The sequence below is a fragment of the Aphelocoma coerulescens genome, chromosome 1, assembly GCF_041296385.1.
Source record: "Aphelocoma coerulescens isolate FSJ_1873_10779 chromosome 1, UR_Acoe_1.0, whole genome shotgun sequence".
In the NCBI taxonomy this organism is placed as follows: Eukaryota; Metazoa; Chordata; class Aves; order Passeriformes; family Corvidae; genus Aphelocoma; species Aphelocoma coerulescens.
In genome coordinates, this window is record NC_091013.1 from 8641918 (window position 1) to 8666790 (window position 24873).

General features: G+C 38.8%; 1 protein-coding gene across 12 annotated transcripts in view; it reads right to left on the reverse strand.

The window, feature by feature from the left end:
• Positions 1-805: 805 nt before the first annotated feature.
• Positions 806-24873, reverse strand: part of SYTL5 (synaptotagmin like 5) — an 80170-nt gene continuing 56102 nt past the window's right edge. For 10 of the 12 annotated variants that reach the window (XM_069029776.1, XM_069029461.1, XM_069029390.1 and 7 more), the window contains 9 exons: positions 21308-21400; positions 17403-17468; positions 16268-16446; positions 15268-15370; positions 12961-13122; positions 9704-9812; positions 7948-8083; positions 6853-7061; positions 806-6240 (listed from right to left, as the gene is read on the reverse strand). In XM_069029776.1, the coding sequence (XP_068885877.1) occupies positions 6098-6240; positions 6853-7061; positions 7948-8083; positions 9704-9812; positions 12961-13122; positions 15268-15370; positions 16268-16446; positions 17403-17468; positions 21308-21400 (1200 nt within the window). In that variant the 3' untranslated portion in view covers positions 806-6097. The remainder of the gene's footprint in view (positions 6241-6852; positions 7062-7947; positions 8084-9703; positions 9813-12960; positions 13123-15267; positions 15371-16267; positions 16447-17402; positions 17469-21307; positions 21401-24873) is intronic. The other 2 variants (XM_069030088.1, XM_069030175.1) reach the window with 2 other exon arrangements.

Here is a 24873-nt window from a genome sequence, read left to right on the forward strand (position 1 = left end):
TTGTCTGACCTGCCCATAAAGGCCAGAAGCAGCACAGGGACGAGCTAGACAAGGGTGGTGTGAGGGCAAAAGAGCCCAAACCACACCAAGAGACCCCTGAGCCGTGCTGAGGTTGTCTCCCTGTAACCTGGGCACCAGAACTGAGCCAGACTTTGGAACTGCTCCAAAGTGAGCAGAGGCAGCACAAGCCCAGACCAGGAGCAGGGTTTGCCTCCTTTCTCACTGGGGAAGCCACAGCTAGACACAAAAGCCCAGGGAACTAGAGAACCACAGGATGCAAGAGAGCCCTCGGCTCTGAGGTAAGTTGAAGTGAACATGACTGTGCTGAAAGTGTAAATTGAGGGGTCAAATGCTTGTTTTTTCTTATAATAATAATAAAAAAGAAATCAGAACTAGCAATTACAGAAAAGATGCATTTTGAACATACCTGGATTTTCAGATAGGCAGGACCTTGAACTAGGGAAGAGGCAGGAGATTCAGGGATGGAGGGAAGGTCTGGTGAACAGGCAGAGTTAAAGCACATGTAAAATAATTTTGTAGCAAGAAGGAAGAAAACACTGCACTTCCCTATTTCTTAGAATATTAAAAAAAAATAAGATTTAATGCTTCTGAAATAAAAAATAGCTGAATTTCTATACTTTTAAGTGCTTTTAGGACCAATAAAAACCAGACACCATCAATGAAGTCCCACCTCTGAAGACCTGCTAGGCCTCTTGCATTAGTCATCACTTCAGTGAGATAATACAGGATGTTCCCAGGAGACATAGTTTGCTGTAATTCATTTTAGGAGAGACAAAGACACAGCAACATTTCAGTATTTTAATTTAAGACATAACAGAAATCTTGACAACAGCTGAAAACAGCCACCTTTGTCCACTAAACAACGTACAATGCACAGTACAAAAATGTTCTCAGCAGAAAACTTTGCTTTGTCTTAATTTGGGCAGAACTTAACATACTGCAATGCCATTTACTGCTACTACCATTCATGTCCAGAAGAATAATTAAACACATTGCTAGCAACAGATTTTAAGCAGAACAAAGGCAGCACGAGGGATATGTGACATTCTCTAATTGCTGCAGCAAATGACTATGCTTGGCTTTAGGCAAACCTCAACAATTAGAACTATCCTCAGGAATCTACACAGAGCTGTCAGGAGCAGTAGCACACAGCCATATACATGTTATTGCCACAAAGTAGAACTGTTGAAATAAATAATCTAAATAAAAAACCTAAAAAAAACCCACCTAAAAAGCAAGCTGAGATTCAGTTTCCAGTGTCAATATACACAGTATAAGTAACACTGTATTATTATCACTTACTAAACAGCATTTGCAAACATGAAATCACTGGGTAGGAAGTTCATGGGCACAGTGGTAAGGTTCTGCTAGCATGCTTCTCAGCATCTCCTCCTGAGCTATGGTAAAGGCCATTACTGCAAATAGATGTCTGCATCCTGTTCTGGAATTCACCACCATTTCTCTAGGGTTCTCAGATGTTAACACTTCTGGGGGTAAAAAATAAATTTAAAAAAACCCATATTTTTTAAATCACTTTTTAAAAATAAGTTTATAAAGTGCATGGGCCAGGTCTCAGGAGATGCTGGTTTCTGTCATGGTGGCAAAGTGCTGAAAATCAATACTGTGTGTTAGCAAAGGAAAATTCCAGTCTTAACCTCATATAGAAGAAAATGAGTGGGGCTCTCCCTTCACTTCTGCATGCTGCTGCCTCCCAGACACTGGGGATCAGTGTCCAGGGAGAACCTTCTGGTCAGGGCTGCTGAACTGAAGGGAGGGATGAAGGGAAGAGACCCTTGCAAAGACTCAGGTACAGCTCTTATTACCTTGTGTGAGCCCACAAACCAGACAGCTGTGCAGATAGGACTCTCATCTCTTCTCCAGAGGTGTAAGAGATCCAAGCAGCCTTTTTCTTCATTGATGCTACAGAGCAGACTGCAAACTTTACATTCCTGAAGCTGGGAAATGAGCAGACCCATCAAGAAGTCAAAATTACGCCAGACTAAATGCAACCCTCCTGTTACTTCTCCTTATCAATTAGGACCAGTGGATGCTCAAAGGCTGCTCTGCTGTTATAGTTGAGTTGATATTTTGCAGAATACAACTTAGAATAATTGCATTTAACAGGGCTAAACCAGTCAGGAAAAGAAAAATCAAAGATTAGTATATAAAAATGCTTCATTCATGCTACCTCAGCATAATCTGTATTAGAAGAGGCACAGAAGGAAAAGCTTCCAGTCTAATGCACAATGATCAAAACATGCTTGCCATCCCAATGCTTTCTTTCCTAAACCATTCCAGCTGGGAAAGAAAGATGAAAAAAATGTGGCTTCTTAAAGGCATCCAAGGGGGGCAGTAGCACTTGGATTAGCACGGAAGATGGCAACATCATCCCTCAATCTTTGCAGCTTTCCTCTCATTTGTATAATGTGGTGGAGGTAGAGGAGATGGGGAGGACATTTCAAACCTGTTTTACCCTGCTTTAGGTTTCTCAACATGCAAGCAGGTTTGGAAGCCTAAAGTCCCCACATAGCTGGTAGAGAAAACCACCAGCGTGCAGGGTTGGGTACCAAAATCTGTTGGCAGGGCTTGGAAAGCCCATGGCATCAGCTCTTTTTGATAGATACTGGCACTGTCTATTGGTGTATTTACTGGCCCCACTTGACTTTTTACAGCAAAAGTTGTACTTTTATTCTTCTTTAATGGATCAAACCCTCAAAATTTAATCACAAACCTTGCTAGAAAAATATCTATCAGTGCAAAATGTGTTTTGTAACACATTTTCCAAACCCACCATAGAGCTGATTTCTTCTCCACTGATGCAGCTTTAGTTGTTCAGGTCTGTGTAGAAAACAACTTCAGAAACATCCGCTCTACTGTATTTACATACTCAGGGCAGGAGTTTATGAATCAGTGTTAAAATTGTGGCTATTTCCTCCTAAAAATTAACTTTGAATAAACCATTAATGCACCTTCAATACCATAAACACACATAGAAAAGGAAGTCTTTGGTCTAATTCCTGGCTTTCTGTCTTTCTGTTCAGCCTGGTAACACACAGCACATGATAACGAACAATTATGGGCAATTAATTCAAATATCCGGGAAACAAGAAATCAAATCTGCAGTTAATCATCTTGTGCTTTTTCCAAACCATAAACCATCTTTACAGAAGAAGAGAACAAAGAGGTGAGAGACATAATTAAATGTGACATTTCCCATAAGTCAGATGATTCCTACAAATGAGCTGATAACATCAGAGAACAGCAAAACTTTCCAAGTTGCTCCAGTGTTTATCTGATGCTCGTCATCTCCGCGAGGCTCTGGTGGGTGTGACACCTTTTATATTTTATATTGACAGCCTGCTGCAGCACTGTCCCTGCTAAGGCAGGAGGTAATTTCACTGTTCTACTCCAAAGCCCATCAATGGCAAACCCCACCACCTTGGCCAGAATTACTTCCAGGTGAAACTGTTCCCTCCATGTGCTGAACTTCAGCCTGTTCACAGCCCAGCCTGTAATTTCAGGTGTGGGCTCAGAGCAACATTTTGACCCTTTGCAAGGAAAGGCAGAGCTTAAAGCCCGTGTATGTGCTGGGTGGCACTTCCCAGATGAGACCATTCATCATGAACTCTGCCTTAAGACCAAAATGGGCAGAAGTTGAAGCAGTAAAATACAAACTTTTTTGTTTCAAAGGAAAACATGATTTAGCTGAAATGCTCATGCTTAGAAGGTTAGGAAGTGCCATTCAAAAATTAGGCAAACACTTGTGCTCCATGCAAAAATAAATTCAACTTAAAATGATTTTAAGTTTTTCAGTTTGGCAAATGAAAAGATGCCCATTCCAAGCTCCAACTGGGAGTTTTTGTGTTATTATTTTTGGCATTTTCACCATCAAAATGAAACAAAGCAAACCATTCAACAGCACAATGTTCCTCTAAAACTCCAGCTGGAATTTTACCTCAAGGAACCATTTTCTTTAGATTCAACAGCTTTAACTGTTTGAAACAACTTCTAGCAAAAGCAAAAAATCAAGTTCATGCCTACATGTCAATGTAATATCATTATTCCCGAAATAAATTCAGGTTTGTAGTACGAACAACCAAGGCAATTCAGAACAGTTCTGTTAAAGAGAGAGGTAGTTTAGGTGTCAAAAGTTAGGTTTAGTTTCACTTTGGAAGGTACTGATAAAAAAATAATACTTAAAGACAGACTATTGTGATAAGAATAAGGTCATAAAATGTTATGTGCTTGATATTTGTGCTCTAATTTATCAGCTCACAGCATCTGCAGCACAGAATTGTAGAATGACAGAATCATTTAGGTTGCAAAAACTAAAAGTCAGCTAAAACCAAACTAGACTTCCCTCCCTGCCCAATTTGAGCTGAACTTCAGAATAAAATGAAGAAAAGATAAAGAAGGAAAATGAAATCAGTTTTCTTGAGTAACCACTGACTTTCAGTTCCCAATGTGAGATTCTGTAGGAGAATTTTCATTTTCAAAGATGACTCACTAATTCCTGAAAATGGTGAGTCTCCAACTGGGCAATAAGTACCTCCAGTGACTTTTAAAAGTCATATCAGAATTTTGAAATAACTTATGCATAATGAAACAAATAATTTTATTAAAACTGCTATTTTTAACACAAATAAATACTTTTTATCCAATAATATTAGGACTCTAGAAGACTGGTGGTAAACTTCTCTGCAGTTTCCAGCCACTCCAACAAAAATCAGCATAAAATATCTTAAAAGGAAAATAATTTACATCTTAAAGTTTTGAATTCAGCTCTAAATACATGTACTTAATTGTACACTAGGACAGCTACTGATATCAAAATCTCCAGCTGTAGTTGCTTAGCTATCTGTTCACATTCTGTTGTTCAATTTTGATTTCTTGCAATAAACTTTGGGGGGAAAAATAAAAATGTAGGAATGGCTATAGATTAATTTACCAGTGCAAATAGAAGGCTGTGTTCTAATTGTGGAAAATTCAGAAGAAATGTTGTTCACTCAGTTTCCTGATCTTCCTTTGTCTTATACCTTGAGGAATCACAAAATTACTGTTGCACAATTGTCATGGTTAATAAGATTAATGATTCACTTGGCCAAGACCCATTCATCATTAAATCCACTGGGGGATCTTTAGGAGAAAAAAAGTCCTACTTGGGTTATAATTAATGTGCATGGGCCTGAATGGGACCCCAGCCCACTGAGAGAACATTTTACAGTTATGCAAATCATTTTGGCACATGCTTTAATCTCATTCTGTTCTACACAATCTGTTGAATCAAGTCTTAGCTAACTCTGTCCAAGCCTGGTGTGTGTCTCATCTCAGCGACACATCAGATGGGGACTGGCATGTGGACATATTCCCTCTGTTCAATGACGTCAGAAGGTCTTGGCTAGAGCTGTCAACTGAATCCAAACCACAGTAGCATCCTGTAGCTCTGGACACTGTTTGAGGATTTGTTATGATTTATTTTCATAAGAGGCCTTTTGATTTCACTGAACCAAGTATTGGCCCTCCTTCACTGGGGTTTTGGTCCCAAGCCTGTCGTGCTGCACCACTGCACAGGCCAACAAGCAAACACGATAAAGAAACACTGTTTGTTATCCTTCAGAACATTATGGCTTCTTGACTACAAACACCAAAGCACAGACTTGCTCTGAATCTGTTTGTACTGTGCCACTGCTGCCTTCTAGGCCATCTCTGAGCCAGAAGGAGATTCATAAATGTGGCATTACTCACTAAATGACCAGCAAGAGAATTTGCTCACTCTGAGCAGCCCTCAGACCAAGTGTTCATCACCTGCACACCAGCTGCCAGAAGGGACAGAGGAAACCAGTCTGATCTCTGTACAAGGTCCAGTTCTCACTGGATTCAGAAGAAACAATTCACACAAGAAGCTTGGGTAAAAAACATGTACATGAAAGTGCAGAATGCATTAAAATCTCTCTCAGAGCCTTAATATCCAAGGCAAAGAGTACAACCCTTCTCACATTCAAATGGACAAAGTGACACGAGCCTGGACACCACTGAAGCCAGGAGTACTTGTGGCACCCCCAGCAGTTAAAGTCTTTCAGAGTCTGCGTTTCCCCATGCTGGATCTCAGCATTAACACCCCTTCCACTGCAGCTCCCGGATTGTCAATCATCTTCTGCCAGAGGTGCTGCTCTTCCCCTTGAGAGTCCATCCAGTCAACCTCCTTGCCATTGCTTACACCTGACAATTGTAAAAACATGAGACATTTTGCCATTTTAGGAAGCAGTTGGGTAACATCACTGCTCGTTTACTACAACAGTGTACAAGAGAAATGACAAGCACTTTACACTTCACCTGTACAGGGAGTTACACTGAAAACAGGCAGCTCCTAGAGAGCACCAGTTTGTCATTGAACTCCTTCAGGTGCGTGGGCAGAGGCTCATAGACCTCCACACGCTGCACCACAAGCAACTTTTTCCCAACACAGAAGGAATGGATTCACACCTCTTCCAGGTCACACCATCATCAGCAGAAAGGCTGCTGCTGGACAGAAGTAGTTGACTCCTTTTCACTGGGATGCTAAGGAATACTTCCCAAGGTATTCACAGTTGTTTTAGACCATGCTGAAGTACAATTGGGCACACAGTTTTTGTGTCTCACTCAGTGGAGGAAAGAACTAAATAATCTACAGATTATCTACATGTTGCCTTTTCTCCATTTTCAGATTCCACAACTTCCCATACATTTTCAAAGCACTCAGCAACACTTCTGTCCTTCATACACGTGAATCACGTGGGTAAAGAAAGAGGAGAGCAGAATAAGAAAAGCAACGTGAGTCAGATGGGATCTTACCATTTCCAGTGCTCAAACGGACACCTCCCAGGAAAATATTACTGGAAAGAGACTCCTTGTCCCACACAGTCAGTTCCAGGCAGACATTCCGTATGTCCCTTGAATTCAAGCCACTGAAGGCAAAGGTGTGATTCCACTGGGGGTTCACACTCTTTTTCACTATGGGAGTTTTGTGTTTTGTAGCTTTGCTGTCATCTGGGAGCAGGTATCTAGGAGAGAAAGAAAAGGAAAATTAATATGGAAATGGTTTGTCACACAACAGTCACAATAAATGACAATTACGTAGGGACTCAGATGGGATCAGGACCCCATCTCCCCACTGGTATTAAGTTAAGCATGTGCCTGAATTGCTTATTTTGCATTTGTGCTCCATTTGTTCTCATTGCTACAGTGTCAGTGACCACAAGCAGGAACTGGAATTAGGTCTCCTTGCCCCAAGCCTCAACCACAAACTTTTTGTTTCAGTGAGGCTAAATATAGACAGAGTCATAAAAACTTTGGCTAGAAGGGGCCTCTCTGGAGTCATCTTGTCCAGTGTCCATCTCAAACCACAAGAAGAGATCGTCCAGAAAAAAATGAAAATTACTTTTTCTACTTGAAATGTATGAGCTGAGTGATAGTTTTAAACACAACAGAAGATCAAGATAAATTCTAAGCTCCACCAGGGAATTAAAGACAGGATGTTTCCTGTGGTCCCCATTTAGTAACAACATTCAAGCCATTACTATGAACTCGAAGATAGCTAGAAATCAGCAGGCCTGAAAACTAGCATTGAGAGCAAAAACTGGCAAAGAGAAATGTTGTAAGATATCTATTACTTCCTAAATGTAACATTTATAATGCATAACCTACATTTATGAGAAATCCATTATACTGACACATGCAGGATTATTTTCACTTTTTCAAACACAGGCATTCTGTGTAATTTGGATTTTGAATGTCCAACATAAAATCCTGCCTATCTACTAAAAACATGCATATATTGTCATACTATGTAAATTTTTTGTGTACCCACATGCTTATAAGTATGTTACACAAATCTTAAATTAGATCCAGTGCAGTCATTAAAAAGGGGGAGAAAAAACCCCCACAAACCCTTTCACAAAAGTATCAGATGTGCCTCCTGATTTCACTGCTGTTAAATTCTTTGCTTCTTTGATGAGGACTTCTAATATGCCTCCAGATGGCAGATGAGAATCTCCTTTTTTTCCTTTTTTGAAGCCTCTCTTTCCTAAGCATAGAACAAAGTTGCAAAATTACAATCAGAAATTATATAGACACTGTAAGACTGATTTGGAAATGTAAATTGTCTTGGCTAGATTTTTAAAAGTAGTTTATTGCAATGGGACTAAAGCATTCCTTATTAAGGAAGGGGCAGAAAAGTCACTCCATATTTGATAAAGAACTTGACCAAGGACTAACTAGCTTGTCCTTGCAGGACACAACAGCATGCCCTATCTGAAGTCCTGTTCCATTCTAAGTATTTGTGGACTGCTGTGCTGAGCACAAAAAATTGCCTTCCCAGTAAATCCTGCCCTCTTTTCAGAGTCCACTTCCAGTGCTGATGTTAAGGCAGCCCTGGGCCACAAAGGAAGCTATAAAACCTCTGTCCCAAAGCTTAAAGTCCAGAAGTAAGCCAACTGTATCCTGCATGTGGGATGCACTGCTCCCCAGAGACCATGGCAGAGGGCATGGTGCTTCCTGACACGCTGCTGCATTCAAACAGCAGCACAAGGACATGGGCACTTGCTGCTGCAGCTTCTAAGGAGCTTTTATCAGCAGAGATTGTGCAGAGTGATTCAGGCTGAATACATCCAGGAAAGAAAATCAGGAGTGATGTTAAAATGTACTAATTTTAAAAAATGCAGACAGTGTATCTGGACTGAGCTGATAACAATTAGCTTTTAAGAGAACAAACCTTGAGAAAATGTTACTGCTAGCAGGGGGAATATCATCTGTCTTAAAAAAAAGAAAGGAAAAGAAAGAAATCTAATCTATCAAACGCAAATGCTAACAAGCAATACTGTCACTAAGATGATGATATATGTGTGTCTGGTATAGCCAAGTGCACTCAGGTGCTACCCAGTGATTGCTCTCACTTCAAAGGATTGCTGTTCCTCATGCTACTACAATGCAAAGAGATAGTAACTCTTTTCCCTTGTTCATTGCTGATGAAAATTGTGGCTCACCCTAAAGAACTCAAATAAGCTTTTACAGGACTAAACTGCAGCAGTAATACAGTAAGACTGAGCAGAGGAAAAGCAGTGTGAAAGAAAGGGTGAAAATGAGGAGGCAGGTTAAGGCAAATTAAGCATGAAGAACTAAGTGAAGTCCATTACTTGATCAGCTAAACACTGTATCTAACTAGCTGAACAAAGAACTCTCAGACTACAATGTGGACAATTTATTTCTCTGTGGCTGCCCTTGATCATGTTACCTAATGTCTGGATTTTTTTTTTTAAAATTAAGTCAGAGCCATGCATCAACCATTGACTGCATATTCCTCTTCCTTTCTCTCTCCTTAAGTTCAGTGTAAGAGAAAAGGATGGAGCAAAAGAAACATACACATGGTTCAGAATTTTCACAGATAAACACAACTGTGGAAGCCAGGTTGGATAAGGCCTTGAGCAACTTGGTCTACTGGGAGGTGTCCTTGCCCATGGCAGGGGGCTTGGGACTAGATGGTCTTTCAGGTCCATTCCAACCCCTTAACATTCTGTGATTCTATGAACGAGCATATTTAAGTATGATTTCAATCTTCACCAGTACCATTACTTCACCCTAAGTGAGGATTTTTAATACATCATCATCACATGATTTTTTAAATCATCATCATTAATGTTTGTTTTACCTTGAAACTGCCCCAGAGGAAGCATTAGGTTTCTGTCTGGGGGAATATAACGTAAAACCACTGTCAGTTCTCCTTTGTATTGAAGCCCAAAATCTGTCACAACCTCCACCTGAGGAGAAAACAAACAAACAAACAAACAAACAAACAAACAAAACAGAAATCCAGTCAAGGTTAATCATTCACCTTCTCTTTTTGATTTTAATTCTGTTGAAATATATCAGTACATCAATAAGTGTTTTAAACACTTAAACACATCAAGATTCACCAGCTCACTTTCAGATAATTAGACATTCCAAACTGGAGGCAATCACATTTTAGAAAACTTTCTGAGCTAGGGAATGCAAGCTCTCAGAAAAATAAACCCATGTGGAATTAGACTCTGTTCAGTGAGCACACAGAGGAGAGAGTTATCTAGCATGAGTCAGTGAAGCAAATCAACAACAAAAAACCCTTCAAACTTATTTCTGAGCATATAAACTGTAACTGATTTAAGCTGATAGCCCTTATTTAAATCCAGTCAGGATTTAAAATGTAATTATTTTCTTGCATTTTAGAGGAGTCACTCCTGAGTCACTCTTTGCATAGATGTGTGGGGAATGAAGGTGAGGGAGAACAGAGTGCAGCTTTGAAACAGAAAAACTTCTTAAAAACTGTTATTCCCAGTGTCCTTTTCCACACAGCTACTATTTCTGCATTTCTACATATTTTTTTATAAATGTTTGAATTTTACCCAGAAGAATGCAATTGGTGCTCTTCAGACCATCTTGTTAAAATAATATTAGGCCTTCACTGGCAGGGTGCTGAACTTCCATTCACATTGCAAGAAGTTGGAAACTTAAGTTTTAAAAGCATTGGATGTAACACAGAGAGATCTAACTTCACTGATGGAGGTGGCACTACTCAGATGCTGTCAGCAACCTGGTCCAGTGAAAGGTGTCCCTGCCCATGGAACTTGATGATTTTTGAGGTCCCTTCCAACCCAAACCATTCTGTGGTTCTATGATATGATTTCTGTACATGCTTCAGTGCTGAGGTTTTGGTACAAATGAACAAATCTTCCTGATCTCTTTAGAGGGACAAAGGACATGGATAAAGGGAGAGGATCCTCCAGCACAGCCCGACACACACCGAGGCACCACATAAGGCTTTAAAGAACTGTTTGTAGATGAAGATCTGACCTGTGAATGTATTTCTCTGAGATGCATTCAGCTTGTTTCCTGACACCCCACCAAGGTCAAAATTCTATTACCAAGGGAAAACAAGCAAAAAAAACCCCACCAGAAATCCATAAGGTGTATGCAGAGAGTCAGCATTGCCTTCACCTCACCGACTCCAGGCTGAGCATTCACTGGGGCTAAGTCTGCACCCAAGGATGGCACAGAGAACAAAGCAATTTTAGTGATAGCAACACGGCCCCTTTGTGACTTTGAAGCATTTTTACAGCAACACAGGCACTGCTGTGCTGACTGAGAAAAACAGTCCTGTCTCACACCAGTGCCAGTGCCAGCTGCTACAACAAAGGACTGAAGAAAACCGGTAGTAAAGGGCTGTGGAATCATTTGCACATCTACATTTTGCCAGTCAGGCAGCTCACTTGTGGTCTAAACTAAGCAAGTTTAGGATCAAGTTTCCCATAAAGGCATCAAAAGTTATTTTTTATTTAATTCTACTAATGGATAAGCAATGGTGTAAAGTTCTAATATCAGAAAAGATTTGTCAGCCTCTCCCCCAAACCCACATATAACATGACTCTATACTCCGTCCCCTCTTCAGCCACAGAACTATTTTCTCTACTTTTTCTGACTTAGCCACACTCCTGTTGAAAACAGATCTCTCAATGCTCATAGAAAAAACATGCCTTTAAGTCCCCAATCTTTTCACTAAAGCAGCTAAATGATTCATGATAAAACAAGCCTAGCACTGTAATAAAACCCAGAAAATGTTTGATTGCCATTCCTCCATTCCTGTCTCTATCAGGCAGTCCACATAGGAGAATAGCATGTATTTTGGGTGGGTATTAACCAGTGAGGTTTTTATGTTAATTGAAACAACAATAATTGGTTTTTTCTTCAATATTATCCTTGCTGATCAAAAAACCTTATCAGTGTTTTAAGTTTAGAAACATTCTTTGTAACAACTTAGGAGGCAGACAAGACCAATTCTGTGCTTGCTTTCTTTGACATAAAAGAAGTAATTTAAAAATCCTTTTAATGGGTTTGGAAATAATCAGATAACACCTTCCAGCTGGACTGACTGAAGTGCTTAGTGCCTCATTACTTTTTTTCCTGAGCAGAAGAGCTTTGTGACTTTTTTGGTTATTTTCCCGTTAGGATTAAAAGAAATTACCTAGAAATTAATTACACAGCAATCAGATCCATCTCCCACCTGATAGAAAGGCAAAAATCAAACATACTCTCCTGAAACCCCAAATATAATACAATTTCCTTAAATGTAGTGAACATAGAAAAACCAAGTCATCTAGTTAATCTTGACAGTGTTTGCTGCACACCTCATATTTTTTTGCAACTAGAAAAATGCACTTTCTTAAGTGGCAATCTAAACCCCTGAAATTCCTGGGGATTATGGCTGCTGCAGGAGCAAACAAGGCAGAAGCCTTTAATCCTCTAGTTTACAACAGCTCTTTGAATCTCTTCCAAAAATAAACACCTTTGCCAAAGCAGGGGTGCCCTGGGCACAGAAGTCACCCTATCCTTCACTAGATACAGGGCACACCCTGTACAGACCAATTTCACAGGCCAATTAATTTGCTGTTTTAGAAGCCCTATCTTGTGCCTTTCTAGTTGAGGTGAATGAGAGATTGAGAAGTCATTTGTCACGTCTGAAAGGTGCAAACCACTTTGAACTGAAAAAAAAAAAGCTTGTTTCTTTAATAACCCGTTAAGGATTGGGTAGGGGGAATGGTAGGAAAGTTCTTTGGTTTATGTGCTATTTAAAAGAATTAATGTATATTTACTAGGTAATTTTTCTATTGGAGTTTATTATGGGATGAACTTATGGTTTATTTAAAAACATTTTTTTTGCTACTGTTTTTAAGTAGCCAATCACGTGTGAAATTTTCATGAAGAATTCAAAACCAGTAAGCTTTTACTGAATTAAGAACAAGTAATTATTATTTTTTGCTTGTCATATTAGACACTTATAAAGTCCTGCTTTATAAATAAGTTCCAAAGGAAAAAAATAACTAAGTCTTGCTGAATTTGTTTCACAGCCCTTTCAGCAGTCCTGGAAACCCTTACCTTGGGCTGGAGCACAAACCACTGATAGCCCTGATTTTCAAAGTTCCAGGAATCAAATGGAATTTCCACTTCCCCAAGGAAGCTGTTGCGTCCAAATCTGTCGTAGTGCCAGACAGAAAGCTGAAGGGTCCTGGTTTCCAGCTGTGAGTGACTGATGACATACTACCAACAGAAAGGGAGAAAAAGAAACTCTCAGAATAAGCAGAAATAATATTTTCCACTGAGCCTTTTACATCTCTAGCTCAGTTTCACCAAGCCTGCTGCAGCTAACAAATGGAGCATGAAAGAGAGATTTGTTTTCCTTGCAAAAAAGATTGATCTAGCCAGAAAGCTCATAATGTTAATGTGAAATCTTCCTGTGCTGTATGCATCCAGTAATAATTTATGTTACTACCAGGATTGTGGCTTTTTTTTGGTATTATTTACTGGGTATTTTTGGCTATAAAGTAAATGATGATGCTTAAAAATATGATTCTGTTAATTCCCTACAAGTTTATGTAAAAGAAGCAGATCAACATCTAGGTTGATGAAAAGAAGAAACCAGAAGAAACTGGTTCTTTCATCCCTAAAGGGAGTCTGCTGAACGTTGCTTTCCAGAAAGCATCCTCTCATTTCCAATGTTGTCTTTGTAGCCTACGAAAATTTGTTCTTTAAACACGTACAACAGCATCTGTAAGGCATGCACTGAGTGAATCAGAAACCATTGTTGGGTTTGAAAGCTATAGAAAAACTCATCTACAGCTATTAATATATCAAAGCTATTAAAAAAAACTAGCATTGTAGTCTAGCAAATACACATAAAATTATAAACATCTGGAATTCTGGCTCTGCACACTCTACATTTAGCAAAAAGCCCATTATTTCCCTGACATTCACCCTTCTAGTGGTAGCTGAAGAGACCCAGATGTCTTATTTTTGCATCAGTAACAATATCTGTACATGGACAAATACTCTCCAAAAGCTGAAACAGTCAAGTCAGTTTGGTAATTATGTACAGATATATCTACAATGCTTAATCCTAGATGCCAACTGCTCCACTGTGAGAAACCTCATATTCTGCAACAATGGGGTAAAAGTCAAAGAGGGAAGATACAAGACAGATTTAATTATTTTTCTTTTTAAACAGGATTTTCAGTTGTGGTGAACAACTCTTCCTTACCTACCCACATTTCACATAAGCCTCTTTTGTTACAATTTGTGTTTTTGAGAAACTTCTAGGTCCTATCCTCACCCAGTAAACATGTTTAGTGCTATATTACTTGATAAATAAAGTCTAACACCTTATTTTTTTCCAGTTCCAGGAAAGACTTAATTTTACTCTATACCATTTAAAAATGAGGCTATAAAAAGACTCTCCCTTGGCAAGCAGTCTGGCCAGACCGAGTGTGTGCGCCTGCAAAATGGTTTTGTAGCCAGGCTAAGCCAAATAAACTGGCCAGGGAACATCTATTTGCCTCCATTATAGGAAACTTATTTAAAACCTAGCTGAAATTTAAAAAAAACCAAAAACAACCAAACAAAAAAATCAGGATTAACTAAAGAGTTTCTGGCCTCTTGGCAGCCTGCTGGATAACTCCCTTCAGTTGGTAGGAAAGGGAGTCACCAGGAGCCTTGAGGTCAAGATGCCAGAGAGGCAGTGAAGGGGCAGCAACTCCACCATTCCCACTTGCACCACAGAGCCAGGGAGGTGAATAAGCAGCTTGTGAAGAGCTCAAAAGAGTTCAGTCTCTCTACTGGGGGTGGGTAAAGGGCAAGGGGGTGGATAAAGGGCACTGTGTCCTCAAGCACATCAAGTCCATTGCAACAGAAAATGAAATTAACCACAGCTTTTCAAGGAGACAAAGAGTGAAGCAGTTGTTGGCATTTTATCAAAGTTATTGCTGCTTTAGAAATAAGTTAAACCTTCCAGAAGAATTCAGATCTTACTGCAAAATATTACTTTCTCCTCAAAATTAGTTTGACAGGAGGTTTTAATCTAGCTTTACTTCAGCATCAGGCATATAAAATCTTTAAGGTGCTTTTAACAACTCTAAGCTCAGGCTAGATGGGAACATCAACAGTTTTAAAAGAGCTCTATGGCAACTAATAGAATTTTTAACTGTAAAGGGGAGAACCAAACAAAACCACTTCCTTAATACTGAAAGCCAGAAATTGCAACTCATAGGTTTAATAGATGCTTTTGCTTAAACACCTTCCCTTTTGAGGCATCTCTTCCAAGTTCTACTCCCTGTACTGGAACACACATAGAAAATACCTGTGAGCACAAGTGAAACATTCATCACAACCTGAGAGAGAGACTGTTCTCACCTTCAGTGTCTCATTAAACTCCGGGTTGGTGCTGTTACTTTTAATTTTGGTCTTGCGCTTACTTTGGCGGGACTTATCAGGCAGAAGGTAGGCCTTGACATATCTGCAGAGCAAAGAGAAAATTATTAGCAAGGAATAGACAATGACCAATTTGAGCAAAGACCTGACATTGCTGCATCAGCAACACATACAAGGAAATTAATTTTTGCAGTATGAAGAGTGTAAACATGTAACAGAGAATATACAAAACATGGAGAGGTATGGCCTTTACCTACAAACATAGTGGTGTTAGTCAGATAAGATCAGAGTAACAAAAGGCAGAGCTTTTTAAGTGTACTAAGTATATATAAGTAAATTAATTTACTTATCCTCAGAAACGCAACAAGCTTTCCTAACAATTTCCCTTTTGCTATATATGATTACCGACTGGTTACATATGATAAAATATACACTAAAAATACAAGAGAATGAAAAACTGCATAATTTATGTACCATAGATTAATCACGATTAGAGACACTAATTGGTACTTTCTGATGAGGGAGTTTACATGTTATACTGAAAACTATGATGAGAAACTCAGAAAACATGGTACTTGCAAAGTGAGTCTATGGATACTTGGAAGCAAAGTCATCTCCATCAATCCCTGCCTCCAAGATATCACTCCTCTCATATACTTCAGTTTTGATTATAGAAGTAAAAAAACCCATGATGCTGCCTGCCTATTCCTTCTTTTTTTTTTTTTTCCCTTTTACTATCAAACAGGTTGGTAATTTAAATAATCTTATTGTTTCCCCAGAACAGGCACATGTTGCCCGAAGAAGCACACAGAAAATGCTCTTCCCACAGGGAACACAAACCCAACCATCACCAAAATGCTGCTTGTAGCAACTGATCCTGTGAATTCCCAGGCTCATATCCCAACCCCTGGTTGCAGTCAGGGTGGGATGTGGGGAGGGGACACCCCTAGCAGAGCTGCAGGAAATTCTTCTCTGTGCTTACGGATCGGTCCTTTGCTTCCTCTCATCTGCAATGGCCAGGTTTCTGCAGCTCTTCACCAGGATGTTGAGGGCACCTGTTTTGTAGATGTAGTTGATACTGAGGAGGATTTCACCACTGACCTTCACGTTGCCATAGTCACCAGTTTCACTATATACACTCATCATGCTGTTAATGCTTGTCTGGAGAAGAACAGAAAAAGTGCTCAGAGGCTGAAACACATTACTCTTTTCCAAAATCTGCTTTTTTTTTTCATAACGCTACAGCCTTGCAATATTGTCCCACTTGTTAGGCCTTCCTATGGAAACAGATATATCATAGAATAGAATTGCCATGATTTGTTATAAAGAGAATAAGAACTGTAGTTAATAGTAGTTCAAATGTCTAGACATGATTTTTCCATGCAAGACTCAAACCTATTTATAAACATGAGTAAATCTAAATTACCTTTTAATTAATGTATGAACTGAGGAGCAGACAGGCTACATAAATTGTAAGCTCATGTAAGTTCCAAGCAGGAAAAAAACCCAAAAAACAATCCCTTCTCTGGCTCAGCTGGTCACTGAGTAGTAATTTTTACTGAGTCTCGTAAGACAACTGCCGACAGAGCCCTTAGGAAAACTTAAAAGGATGCTTCCCCTAATGGAGGTAGTATAAAACCATATTTATTTAAAGTGACACCTGTCTCTCATTAACAATTCTAAAAGAAGGAGCAAAATTCAACCCCCACCCCATTTCTGCAAATTTTGTAAAGTCCAAAAATTTTAACAATAATACAACAATTTTTTCCACTACAACATAATATATCACCCCTCAATCCCTTTTCCTTCACACTCATAAAATACACAGTACTGCTATGAGGATTCCCTCTTCCAAAAGTTTACAATTAGGAAAGAACTGAATATTTTTTAAAGAAAACTAGAGAAATATGCTCACTGCCAGAACAAAAATCATTAAGAAATCTAGTGCATATTTCCTTCTGAGTCCTTGAACAAGGTTGCTCAAAAACATATATCACCATCTGAATTCTGACACACAGGAACCTTGCAAGACACACAGGTACACCTGTCAACAAAAAGAGAGAAAGGAGAGAGAAACCTTGAAAGTAAACTAAAGCAGAGGATTCAGGAGAACTCACAGTATCACCATCTGTTTCGGGCACATTTAAATACGTCCATTTTCTGTCAGAGCCTTCTGGGGAGTTCTTTAAGTAAGGCAGTGCAAAAGATCAAGAGAAAAGAGTATTAGATTGCTGCAATAAGAAAGAATAAGTGCAGTGAGAAATCTTTATCTATATAGAAAGGTAAAGGAAGTTTGTATTGCAAAGCCATAGTGAGAAAGAAAGTAAGAAAAAGGTATCACCAAATCAGAGAAATGCTGTGTTTTCCATACACTTCAAATATTGAAGGATGAGTGGTTCAAGGTAATTAAACAGAAATGAGATAACCTCTGTATCAAAAAAAAAACAAGTTATATTTTAGAACAGCAGCTCAGCAGGTTTGGATTAATATTGGAATACATTTGGATTTGTTCTCATTTACATGTGCATGTCCTTCTCAATCCTCCCTGAAGCCAGTCAAAAGCTAAATATTCCTCTATTTGCAGCATCAGTGCCTTTGTAAGAAATGGCAGTTTCTCTGTCGAGTTAACAAGAATAGATGACAATTACACTAAAATGTTGAAATATGCCACTCTCTGGGAAAAAAAATGCAGTAGTTGATTTTTGGGGACACATTTTCCCTCCTCTGCTTGCTAGAGCAGGATCTCACCAACTCCTGTCTTGATCCATCTCCTTCCTTGCCAGCTGCAGGGAAGAGCACAGCCCAGGGAAAGGACCACACAGAAAGAATTGGTTTGTGGCAAAACCCAACTCTCCAAGCACCCTTCCCAAGGTGCTGCAGCACAGAAGGCTCAAGGGATAAACAGTTCTGCGTCAAAGTGGTAAACAACAACAGACAGAAAAAATTGTTTTTTATATAAGCAATTATTACCCATAAACTTAATTTTATACCCCATGTAGGAAAAATAAACAGCAAAAAAAAAATCAGTATTTCTGCTGGCTTTCTTTATCCTTAATTAAGAAAAATAAAAAGAAAGAAAGAAAAAAGAATGCTTGTCCTTTTAATCCTTTTTATAATTGTCTGAAATTTCTCTAACTAGACTGATTAGAATTACTGGAGAATTATCAACACACACCAACCAATGTGTTGTATTTCCTCCAGTTCCTAACATGCCTTGAGCTAAATTTCAGCCTTTACCATTTATACATTTCCACCTCTCAAATACATGAAAATAACCTTGGACACTGTTTGGGAACTTAACCAGTCCAGTGTGTGCTAAAAAATGCCTGAATTATCCCTGTAACAATGCCTAAATTATCCCTGTAACAAATGCCCACTTCAGAAAAAACCACCAAGGTTATACCAATACAAGGAGGTAGATGAGTGGTTTTCTACTCCAAACACTTCTTCCTCTAATGCAAATACTTTTTCCTCAATCTTTATGCAAGCGGGCAGTGAGGGATAAATGACAGAGGGAAAAAACCCCTTGACAGAAGGTCCTAAACAAATAGATGGCCCCTGACCCTTGAATTTATGCAAACACAATTTCTGAATTTCTTACAAACCACAAAGAAAATCATACTAATTTAGTAGAATTTGATATACTTCACTTTTTGCCCCCACCCCCAGACTCTGTTCTGTAGCATTTACACTGGACATTGCATACACTAAATGTAAAATCCCAAAGAAACATACTCATATTCCTGTTTTGTAAGTAGCAAAAAACCTATGAAGGATGCTGAGTCTCATTTTGATACCTCACAAAGAATTATGTTTGTTTTGTATCATATCGCTGCAGTAGAGCACTGGAACATTTTAGTCTCACTGATGTGGTGGGTCTTGACAACACCACATAAATATGTGGAGGATGAAGGATGAAGGGAAAACTAAATTCACAATTCATGCATTAGCATTGGGAAAACACAAAATAAAACAGTAACACTGAGATACAGTTTCTCTTCAATCCCACTTTTCACTTCTGTTTTTTCTCACTCATGTTGTAGGTAGATTTCAAGTATCTTTTACTCTTTGTGATGTTTCTTTCTTTTCCTCAAATATTCATTGTAAGACTAGCCATACTTATTTTAAATTTTCATATTCAAAAAAAATAAAGAGAAAAACATAGTTAGAGTCTACTGTTCATTAATAACATTATTTCAATGTGACTTAATAGCTAGCAGTTGTTTGACAAGATAGCACATGATAAAAAACATACTGTGCAGGAAGGCTCAAAGGCTTAAAACAATCAAAGTGAAGGTAAAAATATGATGGGGAAATGTTAGCAACACATTTAAGGGGAATAAAGAAATGAACCTTTAAAATTGACCTGCTCTTGCAGGGAGAAGCAGCTGGCCATTCACAACTTTGCCATTAACATTGCATGCAGTGACATTAAAAATCATGTCATGGTGAATAAGGAGAAACAGGAGCATTGAGATGTGAGATGTGAGCACTGGAAAAGCTGCACTTTGCTTAAGAGAAAGGTCAGAGGGAAATCTACAGCAAAGGACAGAACTCAACACATGGACAGAATGCTGCCTTAAGCACAGAGGGAAGGATCTCTAAATGCAGTTCCTTAAATAGTGGCCTAACAGAGAAAGCACTTAAGCCCCTGCAACCCTCCTATCAACATTCAGAGGAAATGAAAATTATTCAGTGTATAAAATCCCTGGGACCAGCAAGCATTGGAGGCTGTGAGTCATTGTCAGCCTTGGCTAAGTGGATGTAATTAGTCCAGTGTCAACAGGCTGCAGGTGCTCAAGTGGGATTTGGTGAGCAGAGCTGCACTCTCCTCTGTGTCTGTTTCTGTGAACTACAAAAATCAGAGGGAAAAATGGTCTGACATGGCCAGATCTAAGACATCAAGATACTCTGTGGTCTTAATATTCTCAGCCCTTTCTCCTCCCCTTGTAAGCCAAGTTTGGATTCAGCCAACTCCTTTTCTTTGGAATCAAGAGCTTCATTGGGGATTCCCTTGGCCTTGCTTGCATGGAGACTAATGGGGGTACAGTCTAGAAAGGACAATTCCTTGGTTATTTTCATGGACCAAATTTTCTCTCCCTTTGTAGTATTCAGACTCATCATCCTTCATCCTCTTTGGCACTAATGCACTCTACATAGAGTTTGTTGCAGCTTTGTGCAGTCCAGAGCTATTCTTAGACACAAGTTGTAAAGAGGGGTGGCCAGAGAGGACTCTCTGAAGATATTATCAGCTGCCCACAGATCCCAAAAAGGAGGTACACATCAGATAGTAATAACCTAGACAAGTTAAGGCTGCTTTTATCATCTATTTTCTTTCCCAGTGAATAACAGACTGCATAATGAACAGCAGAAGGCTTCTTATTCCAATTTTGTTTTCCAATTTTCCAATTTTCAGGTGCAGCTATCCCTTTGTTGTTGCCAACCCAAATACCCAAGCACATCTGTCCTGCACTAAAGGAAAATACTTTCCATATGTGGGTGGTTTAGCAATCATGCCATGAAAAATGAGAGAAGCTGAGTTGGGGGATGGACAATGATTCCATGGAAGTGGGATGTATGCAAACACACAGACAAATGTTTGTGTCCCCAGAACCTAAAAAATCAGAAAGCAGTTTGAGAAGGAAAATCTCCCCCCACAGCCTTGTTCTCTTTGTTTCAGTTTAGTTAAGATCAAGTGCTCTTCTGCAAAGCTGAGCAGTGACACACTGCAAACACCTCTGGTTTGCCTTCTCCACATGTGAGCTTGGTAATAACCCGAGCATATGAGGAAGCCCACTAATGAGTATGCAAAATAGTTTTCTTTCCATACCCTACAGAGAACAGCATTTTAGCTTTGAACAGCATTAATAATGTAATAGAAAATCTTTCTGAATGTTAAAAGATGTTTCTCAAGCGTAGGATGGAAGATGAATGGGATAAGTGATATGAAGTTAAATTCCTTTCTGGAGGAAATACGGTCTTTTGTGGAAGGACAGTGCATGTTTTCTACTCAAGATCTTACTGTTGATAATCCACTTGTCATATGTTCATGTTTTCTTGGATAACGAGAGGCCACTATGTCATCAATATCTTCTTCTGTTTCATCCAGATAGCCCTAAATGACAAACAGGTATTTTAGTTGTCGTGTTCTGCTATGTATTTGGTCAGCCTCTGCCACTTAATTTTGTTTCTTGAGTGTTCCACTTTAGGAAGATGGTGCTGGATGCATTCAAATTCTATTCTGTAGAGGAACTCTGATTTCCATTTTCCACATCTTTGCACAGACACAGAGCATAAGGGGAAGAGACAGCTGTGGTTTCAGGATCAATTGTTTAAGAACTGAAAATCTTCACATATACACTTCATGTCTTAACAAGCCAGTTTATAAGCATTAAAAAAAATTTAATTTCTGATTGTATTAATAATAAAAAGGTGGAAAATCAGTAATTGCACAACTTCATATATGTGCTTGAGTTCTAATAAGCAAGACTGAAGTTTAGCATCTTTAACCTATATACAGTAAAAAATTAATTGTTTAAACACAGCTATAAAGTAAAACCTAAACTGAATCTTTAGATCTGATTGATGGTCCTAATGGGACTCCTAACTTTTACTTAAAATAACGTGAAAAAACACCAGCAGATAATTATAGTCACATTAGATATAGCTTGGAAATCTCAGTGTTTCCATAAGCCATATAGCAGGGATATTTTGAAAGACTTTGCTTTTAGTTTTAATGAGAGTCAAATGCTCAGCTTCCTTGTATCTACTTTGCAGCTACAAAAACCTCACCCTTGGAACTACCTCATTCTCTATTGCTTAGTTGCTCTCACTGTTCTGAAACTAAACAGAGAAACACTGTATTCAGATTCAGAAGTCTCAAAGACTTCTGTGCTAATCAGCAAAAACAGAGCGGGGAAAAAATGCTGCTGGAGCATTCAATTCACAGTTTACATAAAGAAATCTGCAGCATATTTGCCTTGGTTTACATAAAACTGGCTGTTACATCTCTTCTCCTTTGCTCAGTGACTGAACTGATATGAAGCCACCTAAAAGTGATTTTCTATTACTGCTTTTCAACTGTAACTGCATATTTAATATTGAGTAGAGGGAATTCAGAACAAGCTATCACCAAAATTCACACACTGAAGAAAACACTTAGCTACATCTTCTAACCATGAGCTTTCTCTGCTGGTCTCTTATGGTTCTAATCTATTGAAGGCACTGTTACCACCCCACAGAAGAAAAAAAAAAACCAAAAAACAAATAAGAACTAATAGATATTTTATACTAAAAGAAAGGAAATATCCTTGGAGACCTAGGCACAACAGAGCAAAGTATTTCAGGGAGACAGGCAGCTGAATCATTCAAAAGTAAAACCTCCCAAAAACCTGAAATAAAACCAAAAAAGACCTCCACTCATCATTTATACTCCCCTCATTGAGTTCAGATGTCAGGTGATGTAGTCTGGTTTTAAACTTGGAACAAGAAAACAAAGTTTTCTCACTTGTCATGGAACAGGACGAAGCAATTCTAGTAATACATGCAAAATGCTTTCCTTTACATGGTTGTTTGCATACCAGTGAACATGGAAATAAACAATGCTACATTTTTATTGCTAAATAATTAAATACAGGGGGGAAAAAAAGTAAGGCAACATCTTCAGATTGGGGTGTTTCAGGTCTAGACACTCAAATGCTAACAGTGTTTCACAGAGTCCTAACAACTGCTGAATACCAATTTTTGTCTGCAAGCAGGTATCTAAAACTTAAAAAAAAAGGTTAATATTTAACTTATGCTCTTAATTTATTTTGCACCATGATGATTATGTTTCTCAGGAGGTGTTACAGAACTGCAGCTACATAATTGGTTGGTGTTATTAGCTTATTAGAGTTAGAGCTAGTAGGTTATTAATCTCATGGTCTCCAGTGTGGGCTATAAAATAAAAATCGTCCAATTTCTCCTTTAAAAGCAGCTGAGCAGGTAATGAACACTATTTGGTCAGGAGTTCAACAGACAAATCTCTGCATAAGGTGCTCACACTTGAACACAACACTGGATTTAGCTGGTTCCCCATGTTCCTCGATAAATTTGTACAACACCATGTGGGTTTTGGGGCTTGTCCCTTTTCACTATCAAAAGCAATACTAAGTTAGAGAAGCAAAATATCCATTCAACTTTCCACCTGATTTCTCTACATATGTAATGGGTTTCCCTGATAAAGGTGGGAGCAAAGTAGCTAAAAGCCTTTTCCCATCCTTTCAGCTGATAAATTCCAGCAATCTGCATATCCTATTGATGTGTGGCATCTCCCATACCACTGCTGGCATCAGTGAGTAAGATGATCACCAGGAGTAAGAGCCTGGAGGATCTCAGCTGGAAGAAACTGAGGTAAAACTCCAGCTTTTCTCAGGCTGCAGGAGCTGTTGTTACCTTCATTAGATACCTTTCTTTTTGTCTCTTACATGCAAGCATCAAATAAAGTAAATTCCAGCAGGAAGACAGCTTTTATCTCAAACCACTGCATCCATAATGAGTATGGAACAAGACTCTGAAGGACTCCTGTGAGACAAACTACCCTAGATAAATGTGGTAACACAAAAGCTGATGAATGCAATCAATTCATTTCATAAGCCAGGAAAAGCGAGGATATGGGTAGAATCAGAGATCTGTGACTCTTGTTATGAATGAATTTTAAAGGAGAATTAGCACTGTCACAGACTCCAGAGCAGCCCAGTCAAGGTTATGCCACAAGAGAGGTTTCCTGTGCTAGCAAAGAAGCTACAGAGTTGCAGAGATGCAATCTGAAATTTCATTCAGAGTCAGCAAGAAAGAAATACAAAATAAAAACTCTGATTAAGAAGACAAAAATCAAAGAACAAAAAACCTTTCTGGATTTGTCATCTCTGGCAGCTGCCTCAGAGAAATATATAAGTTGTAACTGTCAATTAGAGCAGAGAACAGATATAAAGAAATATAAAGTCTGCATTTTTTATTTTGTGCTTTTCTTCTGCAATATTTTCCACCAACAGTTTTTCTTCCACCAACATCTGACACACAGGAATGCCTTTTGTTAATTAGTCAAAGATTATCCCAAAGCAATGCTGCAGGCACATTATCTGACTGCTAGTAATACCAGAAAAGATGGAAATTCCAACATATTTTTTTCCACCAAGACTCAAATTTCTATACTACAAGAAGGGGAGACATCTGCCCTGGCCAATGCTCTTCTGGGAAGAGCAGATGGAAGGGAAGGACTCTGACAACAGGCAAAATTCAAAAGCTGCAAGCACACATTTGGAAACTTTAGTACAAACTCTGATTATATAAAGAACTATTTAAATAACTTTTTTCCCCTCTTGCATATTTAATAATGTTGGATGTTATTTTATAAGACTGATGCACATCTGCAAATTGCCTGTCTTGAATATGTGTGTAAGAGGAGAGGAAGGTTGTGAATCACTTCAGGAAAAGCAGTCCATAGAATATACACAACAAGGCATGGACATGTATGGAAGAATCAAGAGGAAGAAGAGGCAAGCAACATTGCCAGAACAGAAAGCTGGGTCTTGCTTTTCTAAAAATACA